Below are 19,544 nucleotides of genomic sequence, written 5' to 3' on the forward strand. Positions count from 1 at the left end.
CATGTTGATCTCCTATTCATTACATGTAAAACAAAACAGGTTATGTTTGTGTGTCTTTTCTCCCACAACATGCATCTGTGCTACCGGCTCTGATGAATGGACTGTCAGACTGGTCATGCATGAGTAGGTTGGGCCCTACGGGCTGCAACCTGCAGAAAATGTAAGCTCTGAGGAAGGAAAAAGGAACGGTAGGTAAAGAGAGCGAGAAAAGGGAAGGAATATCCAGGGCAAAGGAGAAGACGACTACTTTAGATGTCAGTTCCAACCAACCGGCATATTTTCAGCCTGTACCACTCAGCATTCAGGACACAGTTAAAAGTCAAACGCTGGCTCCTGGCTGCATTTTCCAAACATTATTTCAAAACCATTTGCCCCCCGCCACTAGAACTTAACAAAACGCATGCAGCTTATTAAAGACAACAAACGGACTGAGGGTCCTGTTTCAAACTTCAGCCTTTCTTCAGATGTGAAGGAAAAGGTTGTTGGGTTTTTTTTTTTAAATGGCAGGAAAATATATATTTTGTATATTTTATAAATATTTACTCTTCCTCTTAAAACCTGCTGAAAAAAGTTATTCCATCTTTTTTTTAAAAAGAAACCACCTTGGCCCCTCCCTCTCCCCCAAATATACTTACCTTCTGGCAGAGACGGTCAGCCCAAAAGGGAAAGGTTTTCAGAAAGCCGTGGGAGTGGAAAACAGGACACTGGAATGAGAACTGTATTGCAGCCTCAATTCTAGCAGTATATACGTTATATGACATTTGCTTATGATAAGAGGCTTCACAGACTACATTGCAGTAAAAATTGTGTTAGCTATATCATCAACCTCTGTCTCTCACACACACACATGCAGATAAGATCGATTATAGCTGGTTAAAAATTTTCTGTCCAACTGTTTTTCCAGTGGAAAATGGCTATTTGACTAAACAGAAATTTCTGCAAAAAACTGTTGGTTTTTTTTTTTTTTGTCAAAAATGTTTTAATTTTTGTGGAAAAAAAATCACCTGGGAAAAGAATTGTTTTCAGCAACTGAAAACCAACATTTTTCAAATCTTGTCCAAAAAAAATTCATTTTTCTATGAAAACCCCCAAAATATTCTAAATTTTTTTTCCAAAAAAGAAATATTCCCAGCCAACTCTCATACATAGATGCGTTATGCAGAACGGTTCCTTCAGCAGGCTCACCCCGCACTTTATATACTGCGCTACAGTGGTCACTATTAAAGAGTCGCCATTCACCAACAATTACCACTGACACACCTGTTTGTTATTACTACATTTTGATATCATGGTAGCACATAAAGGCCTTGAATGAGGATGCAGATGCCAGCATGATGGCTGCTGTACTAACATGCATAAAGATGGCTATGCTATGGATGGCTTACAGTCAAAGGGTACGTCTACACTTGCAATCCTGAAATGCTACTGCTGCGCATGGAAATATACCCAATCTAGCTTTAATCTAGTTAGCTCAACCGCATGGGCATCACCATGGGCTAGCTGCATGAGTAGTTACCCAGGATCCAGGCGGGCTTGCCCAGCCAGCCTGCAGATTCACGGCTCTGGTGCCCAAGGTGGCTCGGGTACATCTGCTCAAGCTGCAGTCACAGCCTGGGATTACAGTAAGGATGTACTCTAAAAGGCACAAACGGACGACGGGTTGGGGATAGGGAATAAAATACAAGCTAATGAACATGGTGGTGACAGGCCGTTTTGCTGCTGTTGGCTTTTGCTGCTTTGAACTGAGAGTAGCAGGGAGATAACAGCGGGACCCTAGGTATCTAATTACATGGCCTCCATAACCGTGGCATATGAACACCTCACGATCTTTTTTTAAAGCAAAGTTACAATGAACCATTAACATACAACATCGCCCACTACTTATTCAGGGTGAGGCTAATAGTCAAAGAGCTTGGTTAAAGATTCTGGCTTGCCAGCTTCTCCTCTGAGCATACCAAAAAATACATTTATCCTCACACACCCCTGTGTGGTAGGGCAGGGCTGGAATCCCTTTTTGACAGATGAGGAACGAAGGCATAGAGAGAATAAGTGATGTGTCCTAGGTCACGCAAAATGGGTGGCAGAGAAGGGACTTGAAACCAGGTCTCTGAAGTGCTCAGCCAATGCCCTAACCACTCGGGGAGTTACCTGTAGTAAGGGAGAGAGAAAAGACAGGGCAACAAAAATGATTAGGGGACTGGAACACATGAGTTATGAGGAGAGGCTGAGGGAGCTGGGATTGTTTAGCCTGCAGAAGAGAAGAATGAGGGGGAATTTGATAGCTGCTTTCAACTACCTGAAAGGGGGTTCCAAAGAGGATGGCTCTAGACTGTTCTCAATGGTAGCAGATGACAGAACGAGGAGTAATGGTCTCAAGTTGCAGTGGGGGAGGTTTAGATTGGATATTAGGAAAAACTTTTTCACTAAGAGGGTGGTGAAACACTGGAATGCGTTACCTAGGGAGGTGGTAGAATCTCCTTCCTTAGAGGTTTTTAAGGTCAGGCTTGACAAAGCCCTGGCTGGGATGATTTAACTGGGAATTGGTCCTGCTTTGAGCAGGGGGTTGGACTAGATGACCTTCTGGGGTCCCTTCCAACCCTGATATTCTATGATTCTATGAATGAGGACAGCGATAGTCACAGCTGGTCACAGGACCAGCCATGACAGCTGGCCGGGTTTTGTAGGCACCACAACAGAGTGGAGTTTTAATGGGGGGCTGTGGAGGAGGAGGACGGAGTGGCTGTACAGATATTAATTGGGGAATTTTCCCCTTGCAAAATGGCAGCATAGAAGAAAGCAGGGAGTTGTTTGAAGAAGCCAGGTGAGGAATAAAGGCTGGGAATGTTGGCAGAGTCGCGGGGGGGAAAGGGGTCAACATTGCAATATGTTACTCTTTCAGGCCTGATTTCCTGTGGTTGTTTCCTTATCTACATAGCAAGAACTAGCTGCAGGATCTGATGCTGCAGTGTGGAAACCATGGGGATATTTTGGCTTAATCGTGACCATCGCGCAGGATACATTGAATTCCAATTTGGGGATCAATCCTGCACCCATTGGAGGCAGTGGGAAAACTCCCTGACATCCACGGAAGTGGGAATAGGCCTTAAAAACTGCAGCAAGGAGTTCAGTCTTGAGGTCTCAACCTGACCACCCTCCTACCGTTCCCATAGTGCTAAATGGGACAAGGCCTTTATATGGAAAAGGCCTGGGACAACCTAATAAGACTGTGTCTAAAGTCCTATCCAAAACAGGTTAGAAATACCGGCCTCTGGTTTAGAAGCTCCTTTTGGTGAGCAATGGCTACCGTCACTTTAAATGATTCACCACCCGAGGAGGCCGTTCCCAGTGATGGTGCAGATGGAGTCCTTGCCTTTTGGAGAAAGCAGGAGTCAGTGAGCTGCAGAACTGCCACAAGAGAAATTCAGTATTTTATTTTATTTTTTTAAAACCTTTTCAGTTGTCTGAACTGTTTTGAGGTACTCGTTCTTCATCTTCAGCTGATGTCATTTACCTTTCAGTGTTGCCCTGGAATTGCTGTGGATTCATTATCAAAGACGGTCAAATTAATAAGGACTCAGGAAATCTTGAGTTCAATACCAGGCTCTGCCACAGACTTTGTGTGTCACCCTGTGCAGGTCACTTCAATCTAGTCTGTGCCTTGGTTCCCCATCTGTAAAATGGGGCTAGTTCTTCCCTGTTTCGAGGCTAAAATCCATTGATGATTGTTAGATGGTCGGATACTATGGTGATAAGAGCCATGTAAGTAATTACATAGATACCCTTGATTTAATTAATGTGTTTCACAACAGCTTGAACTCCGTTTTGGGATGCATAGAATTTACTTTCAGTAACTCTGAAACCCTAATTCCTCCAAGCCCCACACTGCACCTTCCTCTTTGGTAATTACCCTCCATAACATTCACTTTGACTGACCGCAATAACCTACCGTTTGTAACTGCTGTGACTAGAATGGTGGTTATGTTGGGTTTCAGTATTAAGCAGTCAATTAAATCTAAAGTACAGTGCGTGTTTGCTAGACTCATGGGCCGGAGAGCAGATTCAGTGATGCAGATTTACTTCTGCATCACTGCCCTCGCCCAGCAAACAAAATTCTAGGCAATCTGCCCACAGTGCATTCACTCTCATCACTGCATTACAGCAGAAACCACAACAAAAGGCCTCTGCAGTGAGAGAGCTGCCCCCTGACCTCAAGATACCTACTGGATCTCATTTCCTTCCTCACCTGACTCTATAAAGGGATAGAAAGAATAAGGAAAGGAAGCCTGTCCATCAGGTGGGGAGAGAAGCGCACACACATTTTGGGAGTGGGACAGAGGAAGCAAAATAAATGCTTTTTCGCACCTCACTGGAGAATCCTCCCCCTGGCGTGGAGGTCCTGGTTCTGGGGACACACAGAAGGCAGACTAGAAGCTGCATGTATTTTGTTTCTGTGTAATATACTAGCTAGTAAGTACACAGTTCTCTGCTCTAAGCAGATTGCCAGATCTACTCAGATATGTGATTATGTAACCATCCAGTGACAATGCCATCGCAAGCCCGTCCTTTGGCTCAGATCGTTTTTGGAGCATAAGATCCAAGTTCTACTCCTAGGTGCACAATTTAAATGATGTCTAATATCCACACATTGCCGTGGCTTTGTCTCAACCGACAGTGGAAGACTCTGGATGCTGATGTCAGATGCACTGTGTAGTTTAATAGCAAAAAATAGGCAGTCTGTAGTTCAACAACATGCAGTTAATATTGTACTTGGCTTTGTTTATTGGGGGAGGGGGGGAGTTCTAATTAGAATACAAGCTGCATTTTGTTCCTATTAAAATAATAGTGTCAGAAATTTGAGATGGAAATTAGCCACTAGGGTCACATTATCCTTAACCCATCCTAGTACAGGATTGTTCCTTAACAGGACAAACTGGATCTTGAAAAATACTTCTTTGCTCTGACTGTGTCTTCCCCACTTACACGCTGATCCCTCGAGCTGTTCTGCAGGGGGAAAGGGCTCCACGGGTGTTAGTGTTAAATAAAATACATTTAAAGGGGGGAACATACATTTTCAGATTATTTCTAGGACATATAATACAGTAGTTACTACGGACTCCGTTTGTTGCAACAATCAACACGTACCACATGTACACTCCCACTGCCTCCCTCTTTCTTATACACACACATTTTACAATTGTTTGTTGGGTAGATGGGCAACATTAAATCATTCAGCTTGGCGAGTCACAAAATGTCCACGAATCTGTCCTCTCCTAAGACATGCAAAATATACAGAGTTGGGAGCAGTGTGAGATCAGGACCAGGTCTCAGGTCATAGAAGGCTCGATTCCTGGCTTTGCAATGGACTCCCTGCGCAAACTTGTGAAGTACATGGAGTTCTGCAGATAAAAACATTGTACATAAGTATTATGCTTCAGTTTTTCTCCTGCGCTGCATTATCACAGGTTACTGCTACTCTTAAATTAGCACTAGTAATCAAAGTACCAAAGGACATGAAGAGGAGAAATTCTTAAATTGCCTATACACCAATGCCTATACAGGCTGAGTAACAAACAAGAGGAATTGGAATTGCTCATTTATGAGCATAAATTCAATCTAATTGGTATTACTGAAACCTGGTGGGATGATTTGCACTATTGGAATGTTAAAAATCAACGGTTATAACCTAGTCGGGAAGGATCAAGTAGCATAAGCATAAGCTACTTTGGAGTGGCACTTTGTGTCAAAAATGGCATTACCGAATCACTGATAACTCAGAAGAAAATGATCTTGAATGCGTAAGGATAAATGTCCTAACAGATAAAACACAAGATGGGGTGTTAGTTGGGGTCTGCTATAGGCCACCAAATCACACTGAGAACAGGATGACCAATTTATTTGAGCATAAGCTTTCGTGAGCTACAGCTCACTTCATCGGATGCATAATTAAAGTTTAATTTATTTATGCATCCGATGAAGTGAGCTGTAGCTCACGAAAGCTTATGCTCAAATAAATTGGTTAGTCTCTAAGGTGCCACAAGTACTCCTTTTCTTTTTGCGGATACAGACTAACACGGCTGCTACTCTGAAACATGAGAACAGGATGGCCATCTTCTCATACACCTATCTATATGGCGTAGGAAAACCACCTGCATGAGCATGGGGAACTTCAGTCTGAGGGACAAATGTTGGAAGTCTCATGCTGTCAGTATTAAAACATCCTTGGAATTTCTAAACATTGCTGATGACAATCTCCTGCCACATACGCACACACAAAAGTTTCAGAGTAGCAGCTGTGTTAGTCTATCCGCAAAAAGAACAGGAGGACTTGTGGCACCTTAGAGACTAACCAATTTATTAGAGCATGAGCTTTCGTGAGCTACAGCTCACTTCATCGGATGCTCAGGAAAGCTTATGCTCAAATAAATTGGTTAGTCTCTAAGGTGCCACAAGTCCTCCTTTTCTTTTTGCGGATACAGACTAACACGGCTGCTACTCTGAAACCTGTCATTATGCAAGGCACTGAATTTAGCCGTATGGAGTGGAAATCTATCAACTTCATGAAAAAACACGTAGGCATGCATCCGATGAAGTGAGCTGTAGCTCACAAAAGCTTATGCTCAAATAAATTGGTTAGTCTCTAAAGGTGCCACAAGTACACAAAAAAGTTTTGCTGCCAACATGGGGAAATTCTTTGTTAGACCTTGTCCTGACATAGAAAGAAGAGCTGAATTACAACTTAATGGTAACTTAAGTTCAAGTGGTCATGACTGGGGGGGATATGATAGAGGTCTATAAAATCATGCCTGGTGCGGAGAAAGTAAATAAGGAAGTGCTATTTACTCCTTTTCATAACACAAGAACTAGGGGTCACCAAATGAAATTAATAGGCAGCAGGTTTAAAACAAACAAAAGGAAGCATCTTTTCACACTATGCACAGTCAACCTGTGGAACTCCTTGCCAGAGGATGTCATGAAGGCCAAGGCTATAGCAGGGTTCAAAAAAAGAAAAAGAACTAGATAAGTTTATGGAGGATAGGTCCATCAATGGCTATTAGCCAGGATGGGCAGGGATGGTGTCCCTAGCCTCTGTTTGCCAGAAGCTGGGAATGGGTGACAGGGGATGGATCACTTGATGATTACCTGTTCTGTTCATTCCCTCTGGGGCACCTGGCGTTGGCCACTGTCGGAAGATAGGATACTGGGCTAGATGGACCTTTGGTCTGACTCAGTATGGCCATTCTTATGTTATTATATCACATTTATAAACCTGCAAGCAGAATTTCAAGTCCAGATCAGTAATATATATATTTTGTGATTTAATAGGGCCAATTTCAAAAAGCTGAAAACAATTATGAGCCAAATCAGCTGGGAGGAAGAATTTAATCAGAAAAATGTGAATGATAATTGGCAATTATTTAAGAACACCTTAATAGATGACAAAACCCACAAATATTACAATTGAGGAACAAGGCTGTGCTGGTTAAAAAACTGACCTGATTTAGAGGGGAAGTGAAGGCAGTTATAAAAAATTTTAAAAAATAGATTAATGGAAGAAAGGGAAAGTTGATAAAGTATAAATCAGAAGTTAGGAATTGTATAATTGTATAATATTGATAAGGAAAGCAAAGGGACACAAGGAGAAATCTATGGCCACCAAAGTTAAGGACAATAAGGAATTTTTTTAAAAATATACTAACAACAAGAATCCTGACAAAGTATTGGTCCGTTACTCAATGGAAATGATAGAATTATCAATAATAAGGAAGAAGAGACAAAAGTGTTCACTATATATTTTTGTTCTGAAATTGATGGGAAAACAGCTGATATAGTCTCATCACATGGTGGTAACTCTCCTCCCATTCCACTAGTATCTCTGGAGGACGTTAAATAGAAGTTACTAATGTTAGATATTTTTAAATCAGCAGGTCCAGATAATTTGCATCCCAAATTTTTAAAAGAGCTGGCTGGACAGTTAGTATTTGACTTTCAATAAGTCTTGGAGTACTGGGGAAGCTCCAGAAGACTGGAAGAAAGCGAATGATGTGCCTAATTTTAAAAAGCGGTAAACGGGATAAGATCAGTCAGCCTGACATCAATCCTGGACAATATAATGGTGGGCTTCTATGGGGCTCAATGAATAGAGAATTAAGAGAATTAAAGGAAGGAAATGTAATTAATACAAATCAATATGGGTTTATGGAAAATAGATCCTATCAAACTAATTTGATTGCTTTTTAATGAGATTACATGTTTAGTTGATAAGGGTAATATTGAGGACATAACCTGAAAGGCATTTGACTTGCCACACAACATTTTGATTAAAAACCTAGAATGATATAACATTAAAATGGCATACACTAAATGAATTAAAAACTGGCTAACTGATAGGTCTCAAACTGTAATTGTAAATGGTGAATTATCATCAAGTAGGTGTGTTTCTAGTGGGGCCCTGAAGAGATCAGTTCTTGGCCCTACACTATTTAACATTTTTATCAGTGACCTGGAAGAAAAGAAAATCATCACAGGTAACATTTCAGATGACACAAAAATTGGGCGAGTGGTAAATAATGAAGAGGACAGATCACTGATTCAGAGCTATCTGGATTGCTTGGTAAATGGCACTCAAGCAAACAACATGTGTTTTAATAAGGTTAAATGTAAAAGTATTCATCTGGAAACAAAGAAGGTAGGCCATATTATAGGAGGGGGGACTTTATCCTGGGAATCAGTGACTCTGAAATCTGGAAAAGATTTGGAGGTTGTGGTGGATAATCAGCTGAACATGAGCTCCCTGTGTCATACTGCGGCCAAAAACGCCAATATGCTCCTTTGATGCACAGACAAGGGAACATCAAGTAGGAGGAGAGAGGTTATTTTACCTATACATTTGACACTTCTGGAATTCTGTGTCCAGTTCTGGTGCCCAAAGTTCAAGAAGGATGTTGATAAACTGAGGAGGGTTTAGAGAAGAGCCATGGGAATGACCGGAAATCACGTCTTATAGACTCAACAAGCTCAATCTATTTATCTTAACAAAGAGGTTAAGGGGTGACTTGGATTACAGTCTATCAGTATCTACATGAGGAACAAATATTGAATAATGGGGCTCTTCAATCTAGCAGAGAAAGGTAGAACATGATCCAATGGCTGGAAGTTGAAGCTAGACAAATTCAGACCGAAAATAAGGTATAAATTTTTCAGTGAGAGCAATTAACCATTGGAACAATATACCACAGGTCATAGTGGATTCTCCATCACTGGCAATTTTTAAATCAAGATAGGATGTTTTTCTAAAAGATCTGTGTGACATTACATCCCATATCCTTCACTGAAATATGCTTAGGCTATGCATATGGCAAAACTAAGACATATTTTACGTAAGATGGGTCATGTGAGTTATCATTGGAAAGGTTATGATTTACTGAATGTGATTATCCTATTTGTATGCATGTATCATTTCTGTATCTGAAGTTAGTAATACGAACTATGTATCAGTTACAAAAGAGCTTGCACCTGGGGAATGCCCACCAGACAGTAGGCAACCAGCTTGGATGGGCTATTAGGAAGGACAATACGTCTTTGAAGATGCTAATCTCCCTCTTTCTTGATGCATCCGATGAAGTGAGCTGTAGCTCACGAAAGCTCATGTTCAAATAAATTGGTTAGTCTCTAAGGTGCCACAAGTACTCCTCCTCTTTCTTGAGAAGTTTCCTGGGATGCTGCTTTAACACTGCAGGGTCAGGTGATCATGTCACCTTGTACTGGACATCGTTTTGGACTTCTGGTATTTTTCCACTGGAAGGGGGTGGGGGTCAAACTGGGAAACAAAGGATTCCTGCCATAAGCAAATTCTATTTAAGGCTGGGGAATGAGTTAATCTTGGCTCTTCTCCACTGCCTCCCCACCCAAGAAGGAAGACAGCTGAAAACACCTGAAGAAACAAAAGAAACTAAGATTGCGGGGGGGGGGGGGGTGGCGTGGGCAGGGTCAGGGGCTGAGCCCAGGCAAGAAAGGTCAACCTGTAAAGGGAAAACCTGGAGATTTAAACTGCAAGCAGTGCAGTTTACCTTCAAGAAACTGTGCAACCTGCATAAAACAATATTTAGGGTAAGAAATTACTATTTGTACCAATTTCTTTAACATATTAAGCCTAGTTTGTGTGATTGTTTTATTTGCTCAGTAATCTGCTTTAATCTGTTTGCTATCCCTTATAATCACTTAAAATCTACCTTTTGTAGTTTTTTGTTTATTCTAAAACCCTAGTTTGTGCCATTCATAACTGGAGGGGGTGCAAAGCTGTGCATATCTTCCTCCACATTGAGGGAGGGAGCGAATTCCATGAGCTTATACTGTATAGATTTCTATAGAGCGCAAGACAATATAATTTTGGGTTTACACTCCAGAGGATGTGTGCACCTGAGTGCTGGGCAATTCACCGAGCTGAGTCTTCCACACAGAGCTGGTTGCAGAGACTGTGTGATTCTACAGCTGGGTGTGTTCCTACCTGTAAGACAGGATGAGGGAGCCCAGGCTGGTGGTACAGGTGGGCTCAGTGGGACCCCAATACATCAGGTGGCACCCTGGAAGAGGGGTCCAACCTGTCACAATCTGCTCTACAAATTCTATGGCCTGTGCTATACAGGAGGTCAGACTAGATGGTCCCAAAGAGTCCAAGGCCAGAAGGGATCAATGAATTTGCCTTTCCAGTCTTCATTTTCTTAACAGAAATTAGGTTGTAGTCCAGCAGACCATTCACTTTATTGCAATGGACACAGTTCAAGTTTTCCAAAAGCCACAAATATAGGGATCAGAAGTGCACAAAATTAACTTCAAACAGCTTTTATTTCCAAAATTGTAATAAATATTACCATGAAGAAAAAGCAACATTCTTGCCATACTCCTCCTGGGCCTCTTAGGACCTCTGCCAATCATATAACATGCTAGTGCAATGGGCACACAAGGAATAGAGTCAGGAAAGGCAACTAACCTAACTTGAAGACTTCAGACACCCAGACGATACCGTCATCTCCCAAGTGTGGGATAATATGGCTGTTTCTTGTGGCTCAATGGAATTATTGGGACCTTTACCAGGAGCTACTTGATTTTCCTTTTTTTTTTTTTATTTCATCTGGTCTTTGCAGGCCTAGTACATTATAAATTCACCATCTGTAAAAACTCAAGTGCTGACACAATGGTTTTAAAACCTGCATGTCATATATATATATATCTATATCTAGAATAGTCCTGTGTTTTCACATTTTTTACACAACTGATGCATAACATTACTTCTACTAAAGCGCTAAAACCAGTGCCTTAAGCCTAAATGAAAAAAGCAGTAGAATTTATTTTTCCAGTTGCAAAGTTCTCAAATGGGTCTGTTAAAAACATGCAGAGTGATGGTTGGCTGATGCACAAAACAAAGGACATAGCAAATATGGGCTGGTATACAGAGAACAAAACTACAAGACCAATTGGAGAATAGGTGTTGTCTGAAGTCTCAACTGACATGGTTTACATAATTTGGCAAGAAGAGAAAGGGAAATCACAAAACAAGTGAGTCATTCAGTAACTGGTTTGTTCTCTAACACTAAAACTATATTTAAGTGCAATACTGGCGAATGTGCTGATGATCAATTATGGAAGAGGTTGTAGGTAGAACTTTTCCTTTATTGGTGACCAGAGCTAAGTGTTTTAAAATGTGAGTGTGTCCTAAACATAAAGGCACTGAGTAATAGCTGGGAAAAAGATATCATGGTTCCTTTGCAAAAATCCTGAGGTATTCACAGACCATGGCTACAGAACTTTAAGGCCATCTGGAACACATCAGATCCTACAGCGGCAAATAAAATGGCCACAGAGCCATATAAACACAGCTGGGAAGACCTGTTCTCTGCTTTCTTATTACATGTTCCTTTCATTAATGCTCTCAAAGAAGGCAACAAAGATTATGATAATTAAACTGACAAATTTACAGGCCCACGGTTCACACCTTGGTAACAGAATTTTAAGAAGGAATCCCCAAATTCAACACAGAGTAGGTCACTTCTCATAGTGTCATCTCCAATATCAAGATACCCAACTAGTGAGGAAGGAAAGTCACAATAGTCTCCATGCTGGTCAATTCAGCCATAAAACAACCAGTCTCCTTCAGCAGCACTGAGGAACTGGTGAGCTAACATGAATACCATTGGCTATTTTCCCATCTACATCTAGAAACTCAGTTCTTGACTTTATCTGTCTTTATAATAGAAGCAACATGGACATGAATGGTTCATTCTAGCAAACAATATGGAATCAGATTCAGTAACTTCTGGAACTTGGGAAAAATCTCAAGTGCTTAGTTAAAATTTCAGCTACTGCTTAGAGGGGTGGAAAGAAACGTAAAAGTCACATTCAACTGCAGAGGTCTGTGCGATTTTTAAAGAGACACTATATTCATGGATATAGTGAGTTTCCAAGTTTCAGAATAGGTAGGTTGATAACTTTTAGAGGTGCAATGGTTAAACAGTGGTTCAAAACTCTGCTTACACGCAATCCTGACATTTGGATTGGCCCAAGCAATGAAGTCTCAGAAGAAGAAAAAGGCACAAAGCAAAAAAACAACTGCTGTATACAAGACAAGGACAAGCTACATCCTCTCAAAGGATTCACATATCTATTCTCAATTACCCTTTTAGATTGTACTATACACGGGAAGCCATTCAAGTGTTTCCACCAGATAGAAATTGAGTGACTCCACTTAAAGCAGTAAGTTAAGAACTTAACAAAAAACCCCGAGAGGTGAAAACATGCCCGTGGACATTTCCCACCCAGGCTCCCCCTTTTATATAAAGTACAACTCTCCAAGTGAAAATTACTTGTGCAATAACAACTTTGAACGTAAACTGGAGAAAGCCAAAACTGTAAAAAGGTTTCTGGTGATCTCAGTGCTTGCTATCGTATCATGTCCAAGTAATGCACTTCTGGGTACAGAGTGTTCACAAGGAGAGCCAAGAGATTATTTCCATCTTGAAGACAATGATCTGGGTGCTTGATAAACTGGGATGCCTGGGAGAGCTGTTCCTGATACTCCATATATTGTTTGTTTGATGCCATAGATTCAAGGGTATTCAGTGCCTACAAATACAGGAAAAAAATTAAAGTTAGCTAAGTATATTCTGTCCCTATTTTCTGCAGTTATAATTCATGGGCCAGATCATTAGCGGGTGTAAACAAATGTGATTCCATTTACTGCAATGGATCTATATTGATTTACACTACTTGAGAATCTGACCCCGCATCTACCTAGTGGTTTTATACAAATATTTGTATAACAAGCTCCCATGATCGTGTAATATTCAACATGCACATTTTGTATAGTACAGTATCAGCAGATTAGATTCACACTACATATGCCAATGTTGTTCTCTCTCTATGGGGGATAGGAACAAATACCCTGTCTTAAGTTTCACTGTGGTTCTTTAATAGGCATTCCATTTATATTTACATCAGGCACTAAAGAGTTAACCTTTGGGGAAAAACACATCAAATACAGCTCGTAGTACTCTTGCAATTCACTTCACAATGTTCTTATCAGTCCCCATGATTTCCATGTAAGTATACACATTGTTTCTGCCCAACATTGTCAGGATAAAAATAATGTTAAAAAGAAATCCCTAACCTAAGTTAGCACTAACACCAGTGATTAATTAAAGCTGGAAGAATTCTGAATGGGAGGGAGGGATAGCTCAGTGGTTTGAGCATTGGCCTGCTAAACCTAAGGTTGCAAGTTCAATCCTTGAGGGGGCCATTTAGGGATCTGGGGCAAAAATTGAGGATTGGTCCTGCTTTGAGCAGGGGGTTGGACTAGATGACCTCCTGAGGTCCCTTCCAGCCCTGAGATACTATGATTCTAACCTCATTTACTTTTCACTCATACCAAAGAAGGAAAAGAGAGTAGTCAGCTTCGCTTTCATTTCTGGTTAATTCCGCTGTCAGCTTCTCATGCACTAGCATTGCTGCGATGTGCGGATTGCAAACACTCTGCAGGGGGATGTTTTTCTGTTGTCTGAGTCATTTAAAGGTTTGTATTCACAAAACTTAAAATGTTGGGCTAAACATAGCCTGAATAAAATCCTTTAAAGGGAATATATTAAAGTGAAGGCTGACATTTTTTTATCCCTTCTACCTGCTGTTGCTGGGTCCCAATGTTCCTGAACTCAGCTATCGTGGACATGAAAAAGTTGCATTGATTTACCCAAAGAAACAATTTTAAGCCAGTTAAGTTAAATTGGTACAAAAGGCTTCACAGACACTCTTGTTTGGATTTAAACCAGTCTTATTTAGCTTAGACAATGAGGAATCAGTTAAACTGAAATAAGCCCCTCTTAAATAGAGATATGAGAGAGAGACCACACAGAGGTATGCACCGGTTTAATTCAATTTAAAAATCACACTTTTAATTAAGCCAGTGAATCTTGTCTATACAGACAAGACCTCAGAAGAACTTAACCCTTTCCTGTCTGCTTTTTATTGACACCTTTTGTATTCTGAAGATATTGGAAAAGTTTATTTTTGATCCAAAGTTTAAGAAACACACAAAATACTGGAAATCGATGTTCCATTGATAAAAGTGTTCACTCCTCTCCTTCGCCTCACTGCCAAAGAGTATATTTTCCAGTTCCTTCTGTTATCTAGTTTCCATTATTTCTTACTCAGTGTATTGAGCTTACTATTTCACTGAAAGCGGTGTGTTTTAAGATTTCTAATGTGACAAAATATTCCTGCCAAACAACATGGGTAGCTGTGCAACCAGCTTTGCCTATACAACTCCCTGCCCTCGCCTAGATCACCTCAAGTATCTTAGTCTTGCTCTCTCAAATACATGCTAGCAGTCTTGCCAAGTTATATCCAATAGTGCAGTAGTTTGTGATACAAACAAATGTGCCTCAAGTTACAAGGATAAGATCAACTAATTGCTTTTGACATTCAGAATTTAGACCCAGATATAAAGAGGGGGAAAGCATTGAGGGCCAAATTAGGACGGACATTTCGCTCTCACTGATATCAGGCATTTCAGAGAAGGTAGGCTTAATATACATTGTTTGTAACGATTCCCATGAGCCTCACACTGCAACTTGATTAGCCAATACAGAGACACAGGATGCTCAGTGAAATCAATGGCTGGCACACTACCTGCTGGGCTTTCTGTGAGAGCTGCAATTCTGAACCAGGCTTCAGACGGATTTGATTCTCCTGAGGAATCTGCACTGACAGGAAGGCTGACATACTGCGGGCAACCACCCGGAACCTTAAGTGTCAAGAGGAAGAGAGAAATTGATGTAAAATTTAGATGTTACTAAGCATTAGGATTAGACATGTCAAAAATATCACCCTACTATTTCTTGCACTAAACCAGGTGAGCGATCTTTCTACTTTTTTTTTTTTAATGCAATGCACCTCTTGCAGTATAATATAAATTAACAAATAAACTGGAGATCTCGTTGGTCCCTAATTATATCCTCAGATCACCCCAAAGCACTTCTTTTAATTCTTTGTACTTACATCTTTTGTGCATTTTCAGATGTTTATTACTGGAATCCAAAGGTGAAATCCTGGCCCCACTCAGCTTAATGGGAGCTTTGCCATTGGTAAGGTTAAGATTCTGTCACTTGCATTTTTAGTAAAGGTCAGGGACAGGGCACGGGCAATAAACAATATATTCATGGAAGCCTGTGACCTGTCCCTGACTTTTCACTAAAAAATACCCTAAGGGAAGACTAATAGTCAGAGTGATGCTGGGATTGATCTCCGGCAGCCACTCCAGCCCACGGCCGCTCCAGTCCCAGTGGGGCGGCCCTGGGGTTGACCACCACTGCTCCAGCTGCAGTGGGGCTGACCCAACCCCTGCTGCTGCTCCAGTGGCCCCGGGGCTGACAGCTTCTCCAGCCCTGCCCTGGAAGTAGTCATGGAGGTCCCAAAAAGTCACAGAATCCATGACCTCTGTGACAGAATTGTATTCTTAGCCTTTGGTTTCCATGGGGGTAGGATTTCACCCAAAAGAAACTACTCGCATTCTTAAAGTTATGCTCATGCTCAAGTGCTTTGCTGGATCCGGGCCAAACTAGAAACAAATATTTCTGGTTTGGATTAGTTTCCCTTTCATTTTTCAGTTGAATTCCTTTTTCTTCTCTTATTACCAAGCTTCCTATCCATCTCTTCAGGAAGGAAACTGCATAACACGCAAAGTTTGGTGTTTCTTTGAACCACTCTCACATGTTTTCCAACACATACAGGATAATATAGGAAAGGCAGAGCGGAACATGAATATACACATGCTGGTAATGTAAGACATGCAAGACAGTTGACTGCTAGAGACAAGGTAAAAGAAAGCCAGGCAAGTATTCTCTTTGATAGATCTCTCTGCAAACGTAACTAGAAATGGCACCAAACCAGAACTCCCAACTTCCCCTCTCTCCAGCACAAATTATGGGAAAGTTTACATTCAGATCTTAATGCAATCCCAAACCCCATTGCTTCCCTATAATGGGCCAAAACAAGACGACCCCCAAACCTTCAGGAACTTTGGATTCCTAACCCAACTTCAGAGCTTAGTTCCATCCATTCATAACGTGCATAGGATTTGAGCAAGTATTTTCAAAATACGTGCCTTCTCAATCAGAGCACTCCTTCCTAAATTCTTACCTGGGTGACAAAGGAGATTTCTTGCCTAGACCAATAACACCCAATATTCCAGACATCAGTCTCTCCTCAGCCAGCTGATTCTGCCTGCCCTGTATTGAGAGCAATATCCGGATGACTGATTCAATCAGGACGGCGTCATTCTGCTCCGTTTGGAGTAAGGATAACTGCAGGGCTTTATGCCACCAAAGAAACAGCTTTGCCTCTTCCTTCACTGAGCTTTTGGTAGATGAAAGAACAATGCTTAGAAACTGATCTTCCTTCTATTCCAACATCTCTTAAGCCTGTGGTACTGCGAAGTGTCCCTGTGCCCACCAGCCCAGTGAGGTGTTTAGTTGACAAGTTTGTGAAGGACATTTAGATACACTAGTCTTTATGCTGGAATAACTCCAGTGAAATATGGGCTTGATGTAGAAGTTAAAGGGGGAGGTTCAAAGGCCTGTATTATGGAGGAGGTCAAACTAGACTATCACAATGACTCCTTCTGCCCTTAAATTTATTAATAAATGGTATAAAATCTGGTGTAACGGACTGGGGAGTCAGGCCCATTGTTCTTTGATCTTGGCTTTGTTTACAGGTATTTGATTCTCTGAGAAGCAGTAGATTTTGTGTTTTAACCATGATTTTAAAACTTTCCACTTCATTGTATAGCAGTGGAAACACTGAAGGCTTCTGCTGAGCAAGGCACACAGCACAAGTTCCTCTGTGGATATTTTTAAAGATTGTTTTAAAACCAAACGGTCTGAAGTCACACCCAAGGTTAATGAACTCAGATATTCCACAGAAAGCATCAGCACAAGATATCTGCAACAGGCAGTGCTCCAATAACGTCTACCCAGTCCTTCTACCACCAAAAACCCTGCAGCAATCTTGGGGCAAGCTTTTAGCATTGGAGAAGGTACCAAAACAGCCTTTTTCAGATTGCTGTCTCTCCGCACTTTGGCAATCAAGTGAATAGAGCTGGAGGGTACTACAGTCATCAGACAGCCAAGAGATCTGAATTGCAAACAGGAGAGCATACATTTTCCTAACAAGACTTTTTAATCAAGAAAATTTTGCCCTTATTGCCACTGAAACGTAGAGGCATTTACCAGCCAATAGATTTGCGACATTCTGGATAGAACTGTTGATCAGCATGTAATACTTGCTAGTGCATTATACACCAGCACTATTTGTATTTTAATAAACAGCACTTACAGTACACCATAGCACTTTACAGCTTCAAAGCTCTTTACAAACAACAGTCAATTCTCTTCCTGTTCAGGTTTAATCTATGTTTTACAGGGATGCAGGGACATGAAGACCTCCACTTTCAAAAAGTGCCCACCAATACTGGGTGCCCAGTTGGAAATACTCGGGCCTGAATTTTTTCCCCCAAAGTTCCCGTATTAGCTTCAGGACCTTATAAAAAAATCAGGCCCCAAGCATCTCACATTGAACACTGAGGGCAGGTCTTCACTACCCATCGGATCGGCAAGTAGTGATCGATTTATCGCATCTTGTCTAGACGTGATAAATCGATCCCCGAACGTGCGCCCCGTCCACTCCAGAACTCCAGCTTGCGAGAGGCGGAAGCGGAGTCGATGGGGGAGTGGCAGCGATCGACTCGCCGCTGTCCTCACGGCCAGGTAAGTTGACCTAAGATACGCTGACTTCAGCTACGCTATTCGCATAACTGAAGTTGCGTATCTTAGGTTGACCCACACCCTAGTGTAGACCAGGGCTGAGAATGTAACATATTCTAAATTAGTGGACATCTGAAAATGTAGGCCAAGATGACTTGCTCAAGAAACAGTGGCAGAGCTGGAATTAGAAAGCCTGGAATATAGTCCTATACCAGAAAGAATGACTGTACTGAATCAAACTTTAAATACCTTGGATACACTTGCTCTAGCCATTTGCCAAGAGTTAGCAGCATTTTCATTTCATTGGTCAGAGTCTGCTCAGTGTTTAAACGCTGCAGCATGTAGACATAGAGGGTCAGGTAGCTTCCCAAGGATAAACATTCCTGCAGAAATTCTTCCATTGTGAGTTCAGGAACTTGAAGGGAGGCAAGTATAGGGCCCCAGCCTAAATCCTGGTTGAGAGGAAATTCTTAAAACAAAGGGAGAGAAGAGAATACAGAAAGGACAGGACGTTAAAACAGTTTTAGGACAAGGTAAAGCGTTCGACCTAACCTGCTTGTTTATGTTCCTTTCAATTAAGTAATTCATACTTTGGCAGCTATTTTCCAAATCATCAGTTTGTCAGAGAATCATGGAGGTTAAAGATGGAAAAGACCTATTAGGTTATCTCGTCCATCTCCATACAACCAAGTACATTTGCTGGTGTTACAGCAGTATTAATTTTATAAGTCCCAGTGATAGGGCTTCAAACACTTCCCTTGGGCAGGCTAAAATCTTACAGAATTGACTGGGGCAGAAATAGATATATAGTTCCATAGAAATCACTCCAAAAACCTACACAATTAGAGAGAACATGATCCTCTCTACATGGCTTCTTATAACCATCCCACAGAATTCTACCAAACATCATAAAATTTGTATTAAATTTTACATGACTGTTTTTAAAATCTATCCTTTTCTATTAAATTCTGTATGACTTTTCCATAACAGGATGGACTAGAATACATAGGAAGAGTCATTTAATTCCCCTCAGCTAGAAAGAGACAGTAGCCATCAGGTAAATCCAGACAGTATCAGAAAGTGATGTGTGGATGGAAACAACTCTAAGAAATCATTACATTAAGACTGTAAAACATACAACCAAAGAAATTCAAAAATAAGCAACAACACTGTCCATAACCTACTTGACTGTGTATTACTGCAGATACCTACACGGAGCACAGTAAGTAACGTCAACAA

At 41.1% G+C, this 19,544-nt stretch overlaps 1 protein-coding gene and 1 long non-coding RNA gene across 6 annotated transcripts in view; both read right to left on the reverse strand.

Moving 5' to 3' along the window:
- Positions 1-4,750: 4,750 nt before the first annotated feature.
- On the reverse strand, positions 4,751-7,121 carry LOC140911108 (uncharacterized). Its single transcript, XR_012158837.1, has 2 exons — positions 6,944-7,121; positions 4,751-5,396 (listed from the first exon to the last, which is right to left on the reverse strand). It is a non-coding gene; the product is annotated as an uncharacterized lncRNA (long non-coding RNA).
- Positions 7,122-10,739: 3,618 nt separating this feature from the next.
- EPG5 (ectopic P-granules 5 autophagy tethering factor) overlaps positions 10,740-19,544 on the reverse strand; it is an 85,530-nt gene continuing 76,725 nt past the window's right edge. For 3 of the 5 annotated variants that reach the window (XM_073343446.1, XM_073343445.1, XM_073343450.1), the window contains 4 exons: positions 18,555-18,774; positions 16,684-16,899; positions 15,175-15,289; positions 10,740-13,116 (listed from right to left, as the gene is read on the reverse strand). In XM_073343446.1, coding sequence (XP_073199547.1) covers positions 12,934-13,116; positions 15,175-15,289; positions 16,684-16,899; positions 18,555-18,774 — 734 coding nt within the window. In that variant the 3' untranslated portion in view covers positions 10,740-12,933. Of the gene's footprint in view, positions 13,117-15,174; positions 15,290-16,683; positions 16,900-18,554; positions 18,775-19,544 lie in introns of those variants that run through there. The other 2 variants (XM_073343447.1, XM_073343448.1) reach the window with 2 other exon arrangements.

This window comes from Lepidochelys kempii, chromosome 5, assembly GCF_965140265.1.
Source record: "Lepidochelys kempii isolate rLepKem1 chromosome 5, rLepKem1.hap2, whole genome shotgun sequence".
NCBI lineage: Eukaryota > Metazoa > Chordata > Testudines > Cheloniidae > Lepidochelys > Lepidochelys kempii.